Raw genomic sequence first — 16173 nt, 5'->3', positions numbered from 1 at the left:
AAACAAAGTTTAATATTTCTCTTACAGGAAGAATGAAGACTCAGAGGGAAGACTTAACAAAGGTGGTATTATACATTTAACTGGTAAAATGTTTTTCCTCCATATACCCTAAATTGGTTTTCCAGGGTCATGGGATTATGAAATTAAACTGATTAAATTCTAAAATGGCTCTTATCAAAGTTGAATAGCTGCAAACTTTCTGAATGACTCTTCTACCTATTCCAACAAATCAAACCAAAATGCCAGGAAAAGTTTATTTATTCAATCATTGAATTTCTTTTATATCTTATCTATTTTTTAAAAATGATTTGAAGTAGATTGCAATAAATGGCATTCAATAAAGTCAACAGAAAATTAGAACCAGGCAAGTATATTACCCATAAAGGTTAGTATCATTATTAATTTGGCATTAAGTCTGGCTCAAAACTATCTGGCAGCTTAAAAATAAAGATATATCTTGACAAAGCACAACACAGACTTTATAAAAGAATCACCTTTTCCAGTGATTTATTTAATTCACATATACTTTCTCGAGTTCACTAAAGCTTAAGTAGACATTTTAGAAGAATTCAAATTAGATAAGAACGTATATGTCTCATTTCTTGCCTCAATTTTGTATTTTGAAATATGTTAAGAATACAAAATAGTTAAAATTTTACAATGATCATCCAAACATCCATCACCTAAATTCACTAATTATTAATATCTTGCCATGTTTATTTTATCTCTCTTTATATACTTAAGCTTATGTATCCTTTTTTCTTCTAAGCCATTTGAAATGAAATTGCAGACACTTCACTCCTAAATACTTCAGAGCAAGCATCACCTAATAAGGACAGTGGCTTTAAACCACCACTATTATTATAGCTAAGAATATTAAGAATAATTTTATATTCCCCAATAGGCCATAGTCAAATATCCCTCATTATTCCCCCAATTTTTTTTTTAATCTAGGATATAATCAAGGTCCACACATGGCAAAATTATGTCTCATTAATCACTTTTAATGTCAACAGGGCCCCAGATAATGTCTCACATTTGTACTAATTTTGTGCAGTTTTAGATAAAACAAAAACTTTAATGAATGTGGGGATTTTAAAGACTCATCAAAATATTGGTTAAAAAAATTTAATCTTAGAAATACTTAAGAAACAGCAATTTTCGTTTTCTTTATAAAGTACCCTTTGCAAAGTAGGAAGGAGTGAAACAGAATGTAGTATGTCTCAATCTACTTGAAGAAAAAGTACAACATAGATGTGAATGCCAAAATGCCCATCACTTTTCTGTTGGAGGCCCTGAAATGAGGGTGGTCTAATAAGTATTCAAAAAGCTACAGTATAAATACTAACTGCATTCTTAAGATCTGGGCTTGTTTCAGCATCTTTGACTGGCATTCAAATACAAAGCTAAAAACCTTGATCATCAGGCAGTTGCACCACAAAATGTTTTAGTCACCCTATAAAAGTTACATTTCTTTAAGATAAGAGAGGAATTTCTGGAAAGGGGAAGGAAAGATATGAAAGAATTCACAATAAAAAATGATTGGTTCCTCCTAACCTAGTTTGACTGTCTAATAAAAGTATTATATCTGTAGCCTCTTGTCTTTTTGCTCCAGTCTCAGTTCTTTGAGGTAAATAAAAGTAAAATCAAAGGCATTAAATATTTACATGTTAAAAAAATCTATCCAACTATAAAAAAAAAGCAATGGCTGCAATAGAAGAAATATGAATATAAATTAGCCAAAAATGTATAATGAACCAATTTGAGAAGCTATTTTTCTTACTATTATAATAGAGGGCACTATATATAATTAATCACAATAACTCAAATATAGCTGTAGTTTTTTAGGTATAGGATAAAGATACTGAAAAATATGATCTTAAAATGAGAAAAGAATGTCACTCTATTTTCTCTGTCAATGACTACTAAAAATTAATACATAAGGCATTATTAGACCATCTACACAGTAAATTTATATTGAAGCCATTATCATGACTCCATAATATTATATTTACAAAAACAGTAAATAGTAAATAGCTTTTTAAATTTTTTTTTTTAAATTATGGTTAATCTAGGCTTATCCATTTCATCAGAAGTACAACAACAGGAATCATTCTAAAAATGCTCAATCTAAATTAAGAGACTGGGAAGCTCTCCTGCCTCACTGCCACACTTTAGAAAGAGAACGCTCACGGTAGTGAAACCAAGTTCACATCCTTACAGTTAGATTTACTGATTTATACCATTATCCCAAGCAGCTTCATCCTCAAATTGGTAACATTCTACAATGAAATGATTACGCCACCACAAAAAGTTAGGCAAAGGAACGTAAGGAAAGCTTTAGACCTAAACTCTCCCAATTGGTACTTACTGCACTATCTACTATGCACAAAATAAGGATAGGCCCTAGGGACAGTCCCTGCCACAGTGGAACCAACAGCATAATTATGGCCGAAAGATTTTTTAAGCATTTCAAAAAAGACACTCTATTTTAGTTAAAAAGCATTGGATTTTTTTTTTTTTTTTTTTTTTTTTTTTTTTTTTTTGAGACGGAGTCTCGCTCTGTCACCCAGGCTCGAGTGCAGTGGCGCGATCTCGGCTCACTGCAACCTCCGCCTCCCGGGTTCAGACCATTACCCTGCCTCAGCTTCCCGAGTAGCTGGAATACAGGCGCCCGCCACAACGCCTGGCTAATTTTTTGCATTTTTAGTAGAGACAGAGTTTCACCATGTTAGCCCAGATGGTCTCGATCTCCTGGCATCGTGATCCTCCCACCTCGGCCTCCCAGAGTGCTGGGATTACAGGCGTGAGCCACTGCATCAAGTTAAAGCATTCGATCTTTGTGGCAACTCTCACGTAACCTTAAAGTTCTTAAAATGCCAACCGACATGAGCTCTGTTCTTAAAGTTATCAGTGAATCACTATCTCACTGTGAACACCAACCTCAAGAAGGCCTGCTTTTGTGGTCACCACTAACATGTCAGAATTTCCTTCATCTTCCATAGTAAGCAGCTCTTCAACTGGAGAAGAAGCTCGAAACTGGAAAGGTGTACTTGCTCCACGAATTTCACCCTTATGGGTAACATAACAGAACTGATAAAATTCTCCATCATCATTTGGAAGGTAATATCCTAAGAGGAAGTTAAGAAACAAAATTATTAAACTTCCTATTATAAAATTCATGTTATTTCAATTTAACAATACTTGCCGTATCTCATTCCGCACACTGTTCTTGGCACGTATCTGGGATATGTCCTTCCTCCTTTCACAAATTATCAAAACTAGACTCTTCCTTCCTCCTTAAAGTTAAAATTTTTCTTCTCTTAGGTTTAAGCTTATATTCCCAGAATATCCTTTCCCCTTGTATCTTCTAGGGCAAAACCCACTCATCTGGGAGAAGCAAGTATATACTTTACAATGGGAAACAGGCTGGAGGAGAAGCAAGGGAAGAACCAATATAAAAATCTACTGAGGACTGGGAGTGGGGATGGGAATATGTCATTTAAAGAAATCTTCCCTCCAATTTGACATTCATTACATGTAAATGAGAGATATTAACTAAAGGAATATGCTGCACATGTGAACTATATGAAGGCAGAAAAGAAGATGAGGTCTGCTAGTGCAGTATGGTAAAAATAAGCTTTAGAACCCAGTGCAGTGGCTCATGCCTGTAATCCCAGCACTTTGGGAGGCCAAGGTGGACAGGTGACTTGAGCCAGGAGTTCCAGACCAGCCTGGCCAACATGGTGAAACCCTGTCACTACAAAAAAATACAAAAAATTGCCAGGTGTGGTGGCATGTGCCTGTAGTCCCAGCTACTAGGGAGGCTGAAGTGAGAGGATCGCTTGAGCCCAGGAGGTCAAGACTGCAATGACCCATGATGGTGCCACTGAACTCAAGCCTGGGCGACAAAGTGAGACCCTGTCTCAAAAAAAAAAAAAAGCTTTAGAACCCCACAGCTCTATTCAGAATTCCAGCTCTACCACTATTATTTACTTAACCTCCCTGAGCTACAGGCTCTTAATCTGTTAAAAAAAAAAAAAAAAAAAACCAGGGGTGGTGGCTCATGCCTGTAATCCCAGCACTTTGGGAAGCTGAGGCGGGTGGATCACCTGAGGTTGGGAGTTTGAGACCAGCCTGACCAACATGGAGAAATCCCAACTCTACTAAAAATACAAAATTAGCCAGCGGTGGTGGCGCATGCCTATAATTCTAGTTACTCTGGTGACTGAGGTAGGAGAATAGCTTGAACCTGTGAGGCGGAGGTTGCAGTGAGCCAAGATCGCGCCTCTGCACTCTAGCCTGGGCAACAAGAGCAAAACTCCATCTCAAAAAAAAATTAAAGAAAAAAAAAAGGCTATCTGTCTCAGAGATCCAAAATATTAACAAATAGATAATATATTTATAGTATCTAGAATAATATGTTCAATATTTGCCCCCTTCTTTCCTCAATTTGTTATTCCATTTTAAATTTTGCTGGATTATTGTAACTTAAAATTAATCTTTGCCTCCCCCTCAAAGCTCACACAGTACTTTTTACATTAAAAAATAAACATCTCCTATCGCTTCTCAGCCTTTTTGGCTAAGATCAAGTGTAAAAACTACATACCTCCACAGTAAACCTAACATTACTGGTTACTATGTACATGCCTTACAACTACATCAGACCTCTAAAACACCGTAGATACCACACATACACATTGAGGGCACATGTATGTGTATATATTTGTGCATATACATATTAAAAAATTCAGAATTCCCCACAATGACTTGTAAAAAGAAAACATTCAATAATTGTGAAACGAATAAACAAAGATAAATATCTTACCTTATTAATATCTACCCCAAAAGCTATAATCACTATGCTTGCTATTCTTTCATGCCTTGAAATTTTCAGCCTCAGTTATTATACCTACTTCGCCTGATTTCACTCTTTAAAAAACAGCTGGCTGTTCTCCTTAGAAACAGAGAGGACAGGCCGGGCACGGCGGCTCACGCCTGTAATCCCAGCACTTTGGGAGGCTGGGGCGAGCGGATCACGAGGTCAGGAGATCCAGACCATCCGGGCTAACACAGTGAAACTCCGTCTCTACTAAAAATCCAAAAAAATTAGCTGGACGTTGTGGCGGGTGCCTGTAGTCCCAGCTACTCAGGAGGCTGAGGCAGGAGAATGGCGTGAACATGGGAGGCAGAGGATGCAGTGAGCCGAGATCACGCCGCTGCACTCGAGCCTGGGAGACACAGTGAGACAGGCTGTGTCTCCCAGAAACAGAGAGGACAGGCAGACAATATATCACATAAGATAAATTCTTGTGGCACTTTAAAGCGAAGTAGTAGTCCACAAAAAGAAATTAGGAGGGGTGGAGCATGTCAAAAAAAGTACAGGAGCCTACTTGAAATGCTCCAATGGCTAAAGCTGAAACAAGTAACAAAAAAAAATACAGTATTAGACTTTATTTCACAGAAGAAATTAATGATTCCATGGAGAAGACGACAATTCTTTCTAACATAATGATCAACTAATAAATATACAAGTAATGAACTTCATTAGACAAACACCGCAATAATCGTAGGCAAGATGCACGGAGGGATACTAAAATTAGTGGCTGAAAATATGAGGAGAAACAACATATTTCCACAGTCTCAAAGTAGCTCCCTTTTAATATGCATTAATTACAAGGGGAAAAAAAATAACTTTATTTACAGTGGAGAAACCCAGAAGACACAATCTTAAGCAATCAAGATTATTATAACCAGTAATAAGATATATGGACATCACATACTCCCTGATAAAATGTACTGAGAAAGGTACAGTACTATTTCTATGGCATTCTTCCCAAAAATGCATAACTTCAATCTAATGATGAGAAAACAATGAGCAAAACCAAGATGAGAGACAAGCTACTACCAAAACAAACAACAACAACACAAAATGCTAACAGTACTTTACAAGAAAGTAAAGGTTATGAAAGATAAGGAGAAACCAAGGAGACTAAGACAACATGACAACTAAATGCAAAGAGGGATTAGGGACTGGATCTAAGAACAGAAAAAGAACAGTAATGGAAGCACTGGTGAAATCTGAGTAAGGCTTGTACTTTAGTCAATAGTACTATACCACTATTAAACTACTGTTTTCTTAAATAAATGTACCATCGTCATGCAAGATGCTCACATGAGAGGAAGCTGGGCAAAGGGCATACAGAAATTCTGTGAACTACTTTTGCAAGTTTTCTTTACATCTAAAATTACTTCAAAATACAAAGTTTAAATAAGCAAATATCATAGACATGTATCTGGCAATATACATTTTTAAGGTTTCTAAAAATCCACCCTCCTAATCTCTACTAAAAACTTACTAATTCATACCAACTTCCAAATAGCCACTAGGCTTACTTAAAAGCTTAACTAGAAAACAAATATACAGCATAATTAATCAGCTCTGGCATCAAGACATTAGAAACTCTACAAACTAGGTATTCAAGGTCTGATTCTTTTTTTTTGAGACGGAGTCTCGCTGCGTCACCAGCTGAAGTGCAGTGGCCTGATCTCGGCTCACCGCAACCTCCACCTCCCTGCTTCAAGCAATTCCCCTACCTCAGCCTCCCGAGTAGCTGGAATTAATAGGCGCACGCCACGACGACTGGCTAATTCTTTTGTATTTTTAGTGGAGACAGGGTTTCACAATGTTGGCAAGACTGGTCTCAGGTAATCCACCCACCTCCGCCTCCCAAAGTGCTGGGATTACAGGCGTGATCCACTGCGCCCGACCTCAAGGTCTGATTCTTTAAAAAACAAAAACTTCACTAAAATAAACTGCTAAAAAATATGGTTCAAAACCATTTGAGATAGACCTAATTATTCAGAGCTGCAATTTAAAGCTGCCTGGAAAAACTGTTGTCAGATAGATACTGAAAATAAAATCGGAAAAAGTAAAAACAAAATTTTCGAGTCGAATTTTACAGACTGTGCCTTTAGTGTTCAACAAGATTATAATAAATAAATAAGGGTTCATTTAGGAAAACAATCACGTTTAGGTACTGTTAGATGTTTCGGGTTTCGCATTCCAGGATTCTCATGACTCATCCACAAAATGAGCAAAGTGATTTGCATTATGCTTGAAAGCCCTTCTATAACTCTAATATTTGATGACTAAGCTTTCCCTGACTTCCTTACGCAACAAAAAAGTTCTAGGCAGGCAGATGCTTTTATTTCTGAATTTCAAAACTCAAAATAAAAATGAACTGTTGAATTTTCAGAAACTTGTAAAACATATTGCATTTATGCTTAGTGCCCATGAATTTTTGAGACAGGGTCTCACTCTGTCGCCCAGTCTGGAGTGAAGTGGTACAATCTCGGCTCACTGCAACCCCAGCCTCCTGGGCTCAAGTGATCCTCCCCACCTCAGCCTCTCAAGTAGCTGGGACTACAGGTGCACACCACCATGCCTGGCTAATTTTGGGGATATTTTTTGTAGAGATAAGGTTTCACCAAGTTGCCCAGGCTGGTCTCAAATTCCTAGGCTCATGCAATCCATCCTCCTTGGCCTCATAAAATGCTAACATTACAAGTGTGAGCCACCACGTCTGGCCCAAAAATGTTTTTGAAGTATTAACAGAAATAAACTGGATGCTTTTTCTCTCTCTCTTTTAACCACTTTTAAACTTATTGCTAAGTCCCTAATAAACAAATGCAATAGTCACTATAACACATTAAATAACTTTTTTTGCAACAGATGGAGTCTCGCTATGTTGCCCACACTGGTCTCTAACTCCTGGTCACAAGCCATCTGCCTGCCTCAACCTCCCAAATAGCTGAGATTACAGGTGTGAGTCACCACTAAAAAAATAAGTTAACCTGGCAGTTAACTTATTTTTTAAGAGGAAACCAATCACAATAAAAATGATTAAAAATAAAACAACAGCTGTTAGGAAAGAAGTTTTAAACATAACAAAACTGGTTCCAATACACACCTAAATTTTATTATCTAAAAAAAGCCATTTTAAAAGATAAACTACATATATAATTTATAACATTTCCTTATCCAAAAACATCTATGAGGACCTAAATCATTGCCCATATTACACTACAAGTTTTATCCTCTGCATATTGGTTTCCTGGCACAGAATATAAGGAAATATCTTTATATATGCAAGCTCCATGCACTCACAGTGCCAATTAATGTTTAGACCAAACATATGCAAAATTCAGAATAAAGTGGAAAAAAGTTTTTAAACAAACAGACCACCAAAATCCAAAACATCAAATGCTGCTGAAATGTGGAGTAACAGGAACTCTCATCATTCATCGCAGGGAGGAATGTAAAATGGTACGAGCCACTTGGAAGACAGTTTCGCAGTTTCCTACAAAACTGAACCTATCATACAATTAATTAATTACATTCCCTGGTATTTACTCAATGAAATGAAAACTTACATCCACACAAAAACTTGCACAAGAGTGTTTATTGTAGCTTTATTAGTAAGTGCCAAACGTGGAAGCAACCAAGGTGTCCTTCAATAGATTAATAAACTATGATACATCTATTCAATAGAATATTAATCAGTAATAAAAGAAATGAGCTATTCAAACCACTAAAAGACATGAGGGAATTTAAACCACATGTTACTAAGTAAAAGAAGCCAATATGAAAAGACTACATATCATACGATTCCAACTCTACGACATTTTACGGCAAACTGTGGGGACAGTAAAACATCACTGGTTGCCAGGGTTTTACGAGGAGGGAAAGAGAGATGAGTTGGTGGGACACAGGAGACTTTTAGGGGAGTGAAGTTATTGTTCTTTATGATACTGCAACAGTAGGTATATGTCTTCATACATTCATCAAAATCAACAGAATTTACATCACACAGTGAACCCTGACGTAAACTATGAACTCAGACAATAATAGTGTATTAATATTGGTCCATCAGTTGTAACAAATGGAGCACACAAGATGTTAAAATTAAGGAAAGCAGGGAAGGGTAGTGTAAGGGATTGCAAGAGAACTACTTTTCATTCAATTTTTTCTGTAAACCTAAAACTGCTCCAAAAAAGTTTATTAATTTTTTTAAATTAAACCATCTGAAGCTGATTAATCTGAGCCTAGTTATTTTAGAAGGCTGCTCTGCACATGTCACCAAAATCCAAGTCAGATATTGCCTGATAAAAAACAGGACATTTTAACTTAGATAAGACCCTATCAATTAGATAATGTGTTTTTGTTTTTGTTTTTGTTTTTGAGACGTAGTCTCGCTCTGCCGCCCAGGCTGGAGTGCAGTGGCCGGATCTCGGCTCACTGCAAGCTCCGCCTCCCAGGTTTACGCCATTCTCCTGCCTCAGTCTCCCGAGTAGCTGGGACTACAGGCGCCCGCCACCTCGCCCGGATAGTTATTTTGTATTTTTTAGTAGAGACGGGGTTTCACCGTGTTAGCCAGGATGGTCTCGATCTCCTGACCTCGTGATCCGCCCGTCTCGGCCTCCCAATCAATTAGATAATGTTAACAATTATTTGCTGAAAACTGTCTGCCATGCCACTGGTTCCCAAACTTCAACATAACAGAATCACCTGTTGATCTTTCCAAAATTCTAAAACCCAGGCCATACCACAGACCAATTAAATCACAACATCTGGAGGTGGGACATAAATTTCTGCATGTCTTAAAGCACTCAGGTGATTCCAAATTACAGTTATATTTGGAAATCACTATACCAAAGCTATGTGCATAGGCTTCAAGTTATGCTGCCCTTAAAACAGGCTGATGCTCTCTCTTAGCAACTATAACAAAAGCTAAAACTCAAGGGAGGGATCACTATAAAAATTTTTTGGCCAGGTGTGGTGGCTCACGCCTGTAATTCCAGCACTTTCGGATGCCAAGGTGGGAGGATCACAAGGTCAAGAGATCGAGACCACCCTGGCTAACACGGTGAAATCCCATCTCTACTAAAAATACAAAAAAAATTAGCTGGGCGTGATGGCGGGCACCTGTAGTCCCAGATACTTGGGAGGCTGAGGCAGGAGAATGGCGTGAACCTGGGAGGCGGAGCTTGCAGTGAGCTGAAATCGGGCCACTGCACTCCAGCCTGGGCAACAGAGAAAGACTCCATCTCAAAAAAATAAAAATAAAAAAAAGAAATCGATAATACTAGAAATGTTTATCCCAAATTCAAACTGTTTTTTAGTTCCTTTCTGAAGTAAGCATTTGCATGCTAACAAAGTATTTTCATTAAATAAATATTTTAGTATAGTTTGGTTTTTTAGAGGCTTTTCTTTTAGTTTGTTAAAACAAATTTAATTTTTAACATTCTGAAGATGGTAAACCAGATCAGATAAGGGAGAAATGATTTGAGGTTTCATTTTAAAGATTTAGGGCCAGCCATGGTGGCTCACACCTGTAAACTCAGCATTTTGGGAGGCCGAGGCAGGTGGATCACCTGACGTCAGGAGTTTGAGACCAGCCTGGCCAACATGGCAAAACCCCGTCTCCATTAAAAATACAAAAATTAGCCAAACGTGGTGGTGAGCACCTGTAGTTCCAGCTACTCAGGAGGCTGAGCCACAAGAATCGCTTGAACCCAGCAGGCGGAGATTGCAGTGAGCTGAGATTACACCATTGCACTCTAGCCTGGGTGACACAGTGTGACTCCGGCTCAAACAAAAAAGATTTACACGATTTTTAAATTGAATTAAAATATGTGAAAATGTGTGAGACAATAAACTTTATTTTAAATCATTCATCTCATAATCCCGAGCACATTTTTTTTAAAGTAATGATTCATAAAATGTAAACTTCTTTCTGCTAACATAAGAACATTCTTAATAGAGCCCATTGCTTAAACATATGAGAAACTCAGAGGAAAAAGTCTTAATTATTAATAGCCAGTCCCAGGGAAGAGCAATAAAGTCCTAGAATTTTTTTTTTAAACACAAAGGCAAATAAAGTTCTCAATAGCAAAGAGGCAGTTTTAGAGAATGTTCAACCTGGGGTCAAAGGATAAAGAAAATTCAGGTCATCCATCAACTTTAATGGTAGAAACATTATATTTTTATTTTTACCAACATTTAACTAAAATTTCAGCATTTACTTTGATTATCAGTATTTGTGATTTTTGTCACCAACAGGAATTACTTATATGTTAATACCACATTACAATTGTTACAGGTATCTCAATGTTATCTTACTTGGAAATCATGGCAGCGATTAAATCTGCCAATAAAATACATCTTGTTACACAGATTTTGAAGCACATGTATTAATATATCAAAAATCTGTTATTGTGATATTATAATTATTTCAATATAATTGGTTTTCTTTGCAATTTTGTCTTACTTTATATTCATTAAAATATTATTCTGAGACAGAGTCCACAAACTTCACCAGACCAAAAGAAATCTATGACATACACAAGAGTAAGAATTCACTTTAATACAACCCTAAAGTCAGTAAAATTATAATACAAAATTACTCTGCAGCAAATTCTTTGATAGATCTCTGAATAAGTGTTATTTTTTTTTTCAAGTTTTTAAGTTGTGGTAAAAAAACACATAAAATTTACTATCTCAAGCATTTTAAAGTGTATAGTTCAATGTTAAACACATTCATATTGTTGTGCAACTAACATTATCTCCAAAATTCATCTTTCAAAACTGAAACTCTCTACCCCCATTAAACAATAACTCCCCATTCCTCCCTTGAGGGAACCTGAACGCCCTGCGGACCACCATTCTACTTTCTGTGTCTATCCCTACTCTAAGTACCTCATATAGTGGAATTATACAGTATTTTTCTTTTTGTGATTGGTTTATTTGACTTATAACATCCTCAGTGTTCATCCATATTGTAGCATATGTCAGAATTACCTGAATAAGAGTATTTTTAAAATTTTGTAAATAATGCCAAGCTAACACAAAAATGAATTTTATATTACTTTATATCCATTTTATAATAAAGGAACTTACACATGACAGAATTCAAATAACTACAAGTTCTGTTAATCATTTTTGTGGTTTTCATCTGGACTATTTCCTCACCTCTTTTTTGTTACATTATTCTAATATCTGTTATCACTATTGTTTGTTTTCTCACTTGAAAAAAAAATCCCCAAAAATTAATATCTAAAAAGAAACCCACTCTTCAGTGAAAGTTAAGACAACAACCAATAACTTTTAAATGTCTACATAAAACATCATGTGGCCTACACTAGACAGTTACATTCTTAGGGCTTTTGCTAAGTAAAGACACAAATTAATTCAACTTTGGTACCCTGGACATACCTGAACAAATCATTACAATGGAGTACAACATCTCTAACGGCAATAAGACATCCAGTTTCATCGAGTTCTGCAGTTTTCAGTCCTTACCTTGGAATGCTAGTACACAATTGACTGTTGATCCTTCCACATAATGTTCAGGCATAGGGGACCATAAAAACGTGTAATAATCACGAGCAGTACTCCATCCAACCTAAAGGGAAATAACAAAAAAGGCAGGTTTATAAGCAAATAGTTTAATATTAGGCTCATACAGCATTTTTTAAATTGTATTTTATAGTTAAAATATACATTTAATATGTTTACAAATCTTGAGTATTTTAACAAGCATGTCAAATTATTTTTAAATTAAACCACAGCCTAATGCTATAAAAATCTACATAAATTGAATAGTAGAATTTCTACTGTATTAAAAAGGAATTTGCTTCCAGTTTCTCAAGGATAATCCATCCACATGATCAAATATAAAAACTTGTTTTGATTAAAATTTAATTTCACTAAACACAGTGAGTTTTTAAATACTTGTTATTTATTTTTTATTGACCACAGAGTATTATTTTCAAAGGTGGCACATACTGAATGTCTAGTAGATCCAACAACTGAGGGAGTTATAGACTAAAGAAATTAATATTTAAAACATTAGACATGAGTTACAAATTCACCTCTGAAGAATTTTCAGATATATCAAAATTCAAAAAACTTAATTTATACCTCCAATTTAAGTGTTTTATTTGTTTTACTTAGACATCTGCCTCCCTCTAAATTCACTAAATTCACTAATCCCTCATCTTTGGCAAGCCTTGCCTACAGCCAATTGGCAAATTTTGTAAAAAGACCTTTAGCACCAAGATGTTTATATATATACAGATAGATCATCCATGTCTCAAATAACACATTTTCTACTTACAACATGAATATATACATATCTCAATCCGTATTTTCCAGATGGACTATGCCATGCTAAATATTGAAAACTAGAGATGTTTAAAACAGGTACTAGATATCCATTTGCCAGTAATATTACAAAAATTTATGCATAAGCCAAAAGGTTAGATTATACCTAGGATTCTGATTGGCCTGATTATAGACAACAGAATGCTGAAGCTGGATAAACCTTGTCACCTTTAGCCTCCAAAAGAATGGTTGAAACTACAGGTTACAACCCAGTAGGAAGTGATAAAACCAATTTAGTGGTTCATGACTGGCATTTATTTTGTAATTATATAGAAGAGAAAGTACTGGAGTACATTAAGGGTAAGTGTTTCATGAAATTTGGTTTCTGGTGTATTTGCATGCTGGGACAAATCTTACAATTTATTCTGTTCTGTGTCAAGGTAAAAAACACTTGACACTATTCATCTCTTTACAGATATGAAACCTAAGGAATCAGTGAACAAGTCATTTACCTCACCTGTTTGAGCCAGTTTTTCCTTTCAGTTGTTGGAAGAATTAAATAACATAATGAACCTAAAAGCAGCACGTGAAGTGCCTAATCCATGGCAAACACTCCATGAATGGTAGTTATTATAGGTGTAGTATTTTGTAATAATTAAGAGCATAGAGTGTGAGGTCAGAATACCAGAACAGATCATTTGCTAGCTGTATGGTTTTGGACAAGTTATTCATTTCTATTTTCTCCTCTGATAACAAAAACAGCCTCTAAAGGTTGTGTCTGTATTAAATGAGATCATCCCTGTAGAGTATTTAGCACAGTGCCTATCACATAAGTGCTTCTTAGCAGCCTGAGAACTGAGCCTACCAAGAAGTTGGGGGGTGAGATACAATCCTAAGCAAAAAGTCAGAAATACAGAACTACACTTCAAACTGCTTTTAAGTAAGGAAAACTAAATAGTTCTTAAGTCACTTAGAGAGCGGCATGTTAGGCATACATAAAAAATAAATGTAGAAGTCTCTCAACCTGGAAAGACATAGGGAATGGGCTCCTTTGGGATGTAACTGTCTTATATCAAGCTCCCACATGAAAGTATGTTAGAGTGGACAGTACTGGAAGGAACACAAAAGATGAACATCAGGAAATTATGTAGGAGTCCACTGCAATAACAATAAATCTAATTAGAAGGGTCAATAAACCATAACGTGTCCAAACCAAAGGTTGATTCTCTGTTTTATTTTCCTGGTCACCGGGCTAGAACTTGCTTCTCAATGCTACAGGATACACTGAAATACAAGAAATCTTGTCTTTTAGTCCACCATTACCAAGCAAAAAGAAAATTATTACACTTACAGTTGATAACAGCAATTTTCAAATATTGAAAAATGGCAGGGAGAACATGGCAACACTTCAGACAATGGGACAAAATAGCCAGTTATCTAAAACTGCCAAAATATATTGCTTCTAGGAGATACACCTGAATCTAGTTAACCAGTTAATTGTAGTCACAGATACCATTGGAGGCTGTATCTATGTTAAGAAAGAAACTAAAGCAATGAATATGTCACATACTTTAGTTTGAAGAATTACAACAGCAGTGGGCATCATTCTTGTTACTACTGCAACAGCAAAATAAATGAGAAAATGGAAATTAAACAAGGATGACAGAGAAGGGAGAAAGCCACAATATATTCCTTTTAAACAGGATTAACATTTCAGAAAAACACGCTGGGTAAGTTTTTGTTTTTGTTTTGTTTTGTTTTGTTTTGAGACGGAGTCTAGCTCTGTCGCCCAGGCTGGAGTGCAGTGGCGGATCTCGGCTCACTGCAAGCTCCGCCTCCCAGGTTCACGCCATTCTCCTATCTCAGCCTCCCAAGTAGCTGGGACTACAGGCGCCCGACACCACGCCCGGCTAATTTTTTGTATTTTCAGTAGAGACGGGGTTTCCCTGTGTTAGCCAGGATGGTCTTCATCTCCTGACCTCGTGATCCGCCCACCTCTGCCTCCCAAAGTGCTGGGATTACAGGCGTGAGCCACCGCGCCCGGCCGGGTAAGTTTTGATCATAAAGGAAATTCTGAGAAAGAACATACAGAAGACCATAATGACATCAAAGTTACCTAGAAAAAATAAAGATAATAAATCCTGGAGAAACACTGAGGAAAAGACAGAAACATTAGGGTGAGGAAAGCATACGAGAGACCAGTTGGAAAGAAAGAAACAGAGAAGAGGGGCTGATGTTTGGAGAGGAATAAAGGGAGACAAGCCTTGGAGCAGGAAGGGCACTGAAAATAAATGAGCTGATTACATATGGATATAGGAGGATTCCCAAGAAATACAATTAAGTGAGGAAAAAAGCCCACAAAAAAGTATAAAATGAGCCTATGAATTTTTCTAATCCAGAAACATATAACAACAGACATCACTGGGGAAGCTAGGAGTACAATGGGTAGGAGCATTCATTTTCCTTCTTTTGTATACAATGTAGCTTCTAAAAATCATGCTACCAGAAAAGTTCCTTTAGGAAAAAAATAACTGCAAAAATGCCTAGATATACAAAGGGAGTATGCAACATTGATTCAAGAGAGAAATATCATAAACAGCATAAATTCCTCAACGAGATAAAACGGTACAGAACTAATTGTAAGTGATTAAGTGAAAAAATTACGGCATTAAAAAATACATGAGATATGCCAGCAACATTCAAAATACATATATTAGAAAAAAGACTGAGGACGGGCGCGGTGGCTCATGCCTGTAATCCCAGCACTTTGGGAGGCCGAGGTGGGCGGATCACGAGGTCAGGATATCGAGACCATCCTGGCTAATACGGTGAAACCCCGTCTCTACTAAAAATACAAAAAACAAAAAACAAAAAAATTAGCCAAGCGTGGTGGCAGGCGCCTGTAGTCCCAGCTACTCGGGATGCTGAGAGAGGAGAATGGCGCGAACCCGGGAGGCGGAGGTTGCAGTGAGCCGAGATTGCGCCGCTGCACGCCAGCCTGGGCG

At 36.8% G+C, this 16173-nt stretch overlaps 1 protein-coding gene across 13 annotated transcripts in view; it reads right to left on the bottom strand.

Moving 5' to 3' along the window:
• Positions 1-16173, bottom strand: part of LOC105475772 (Tax1 binding protein 1) — a 91121-nt gene that overhangs the window by 62026 nt on the left and 12922 nt on the right. For all 13 annotated transcript variants that reach the window (XM_071094959.1, XM_071094962.1, XM_071094968.1 and 10 more), the window contains exons 3-4: positions 12365-12467; positions 2944-3131 (exon numbers count right to left, since the gene is read on the bottom strand). In XM_071094959.1, the coding sequence (XP_070951060.1) occupies positions 2944-3131; positions 12365-12467 (291 nt within the window). The remainder of the gene's footprint in view (positions 1-2943; positions 3132-12364; positions 12468-16173) is intronic.

This window comes from Macaca nemestrina, chromosome 4 (assembly GCF_043159975.1).
Source record: "Macaca nemestrina isolate mMacNem1 chromosome 4, mMacNem.hap1, whole genome shotgun sequence".
Taxonomy (NCBI): Eukaryota; Metazoa; Chordata; class Mammalia; order Primates; family Cercopithecidae; genus Macaca; species Macaca nemestrina.
The sequence above is the reverse complement of the archived record's forward strand: the minus strand, read 5'-3'. Positions and strand labels throughout refer to the sequence as shown.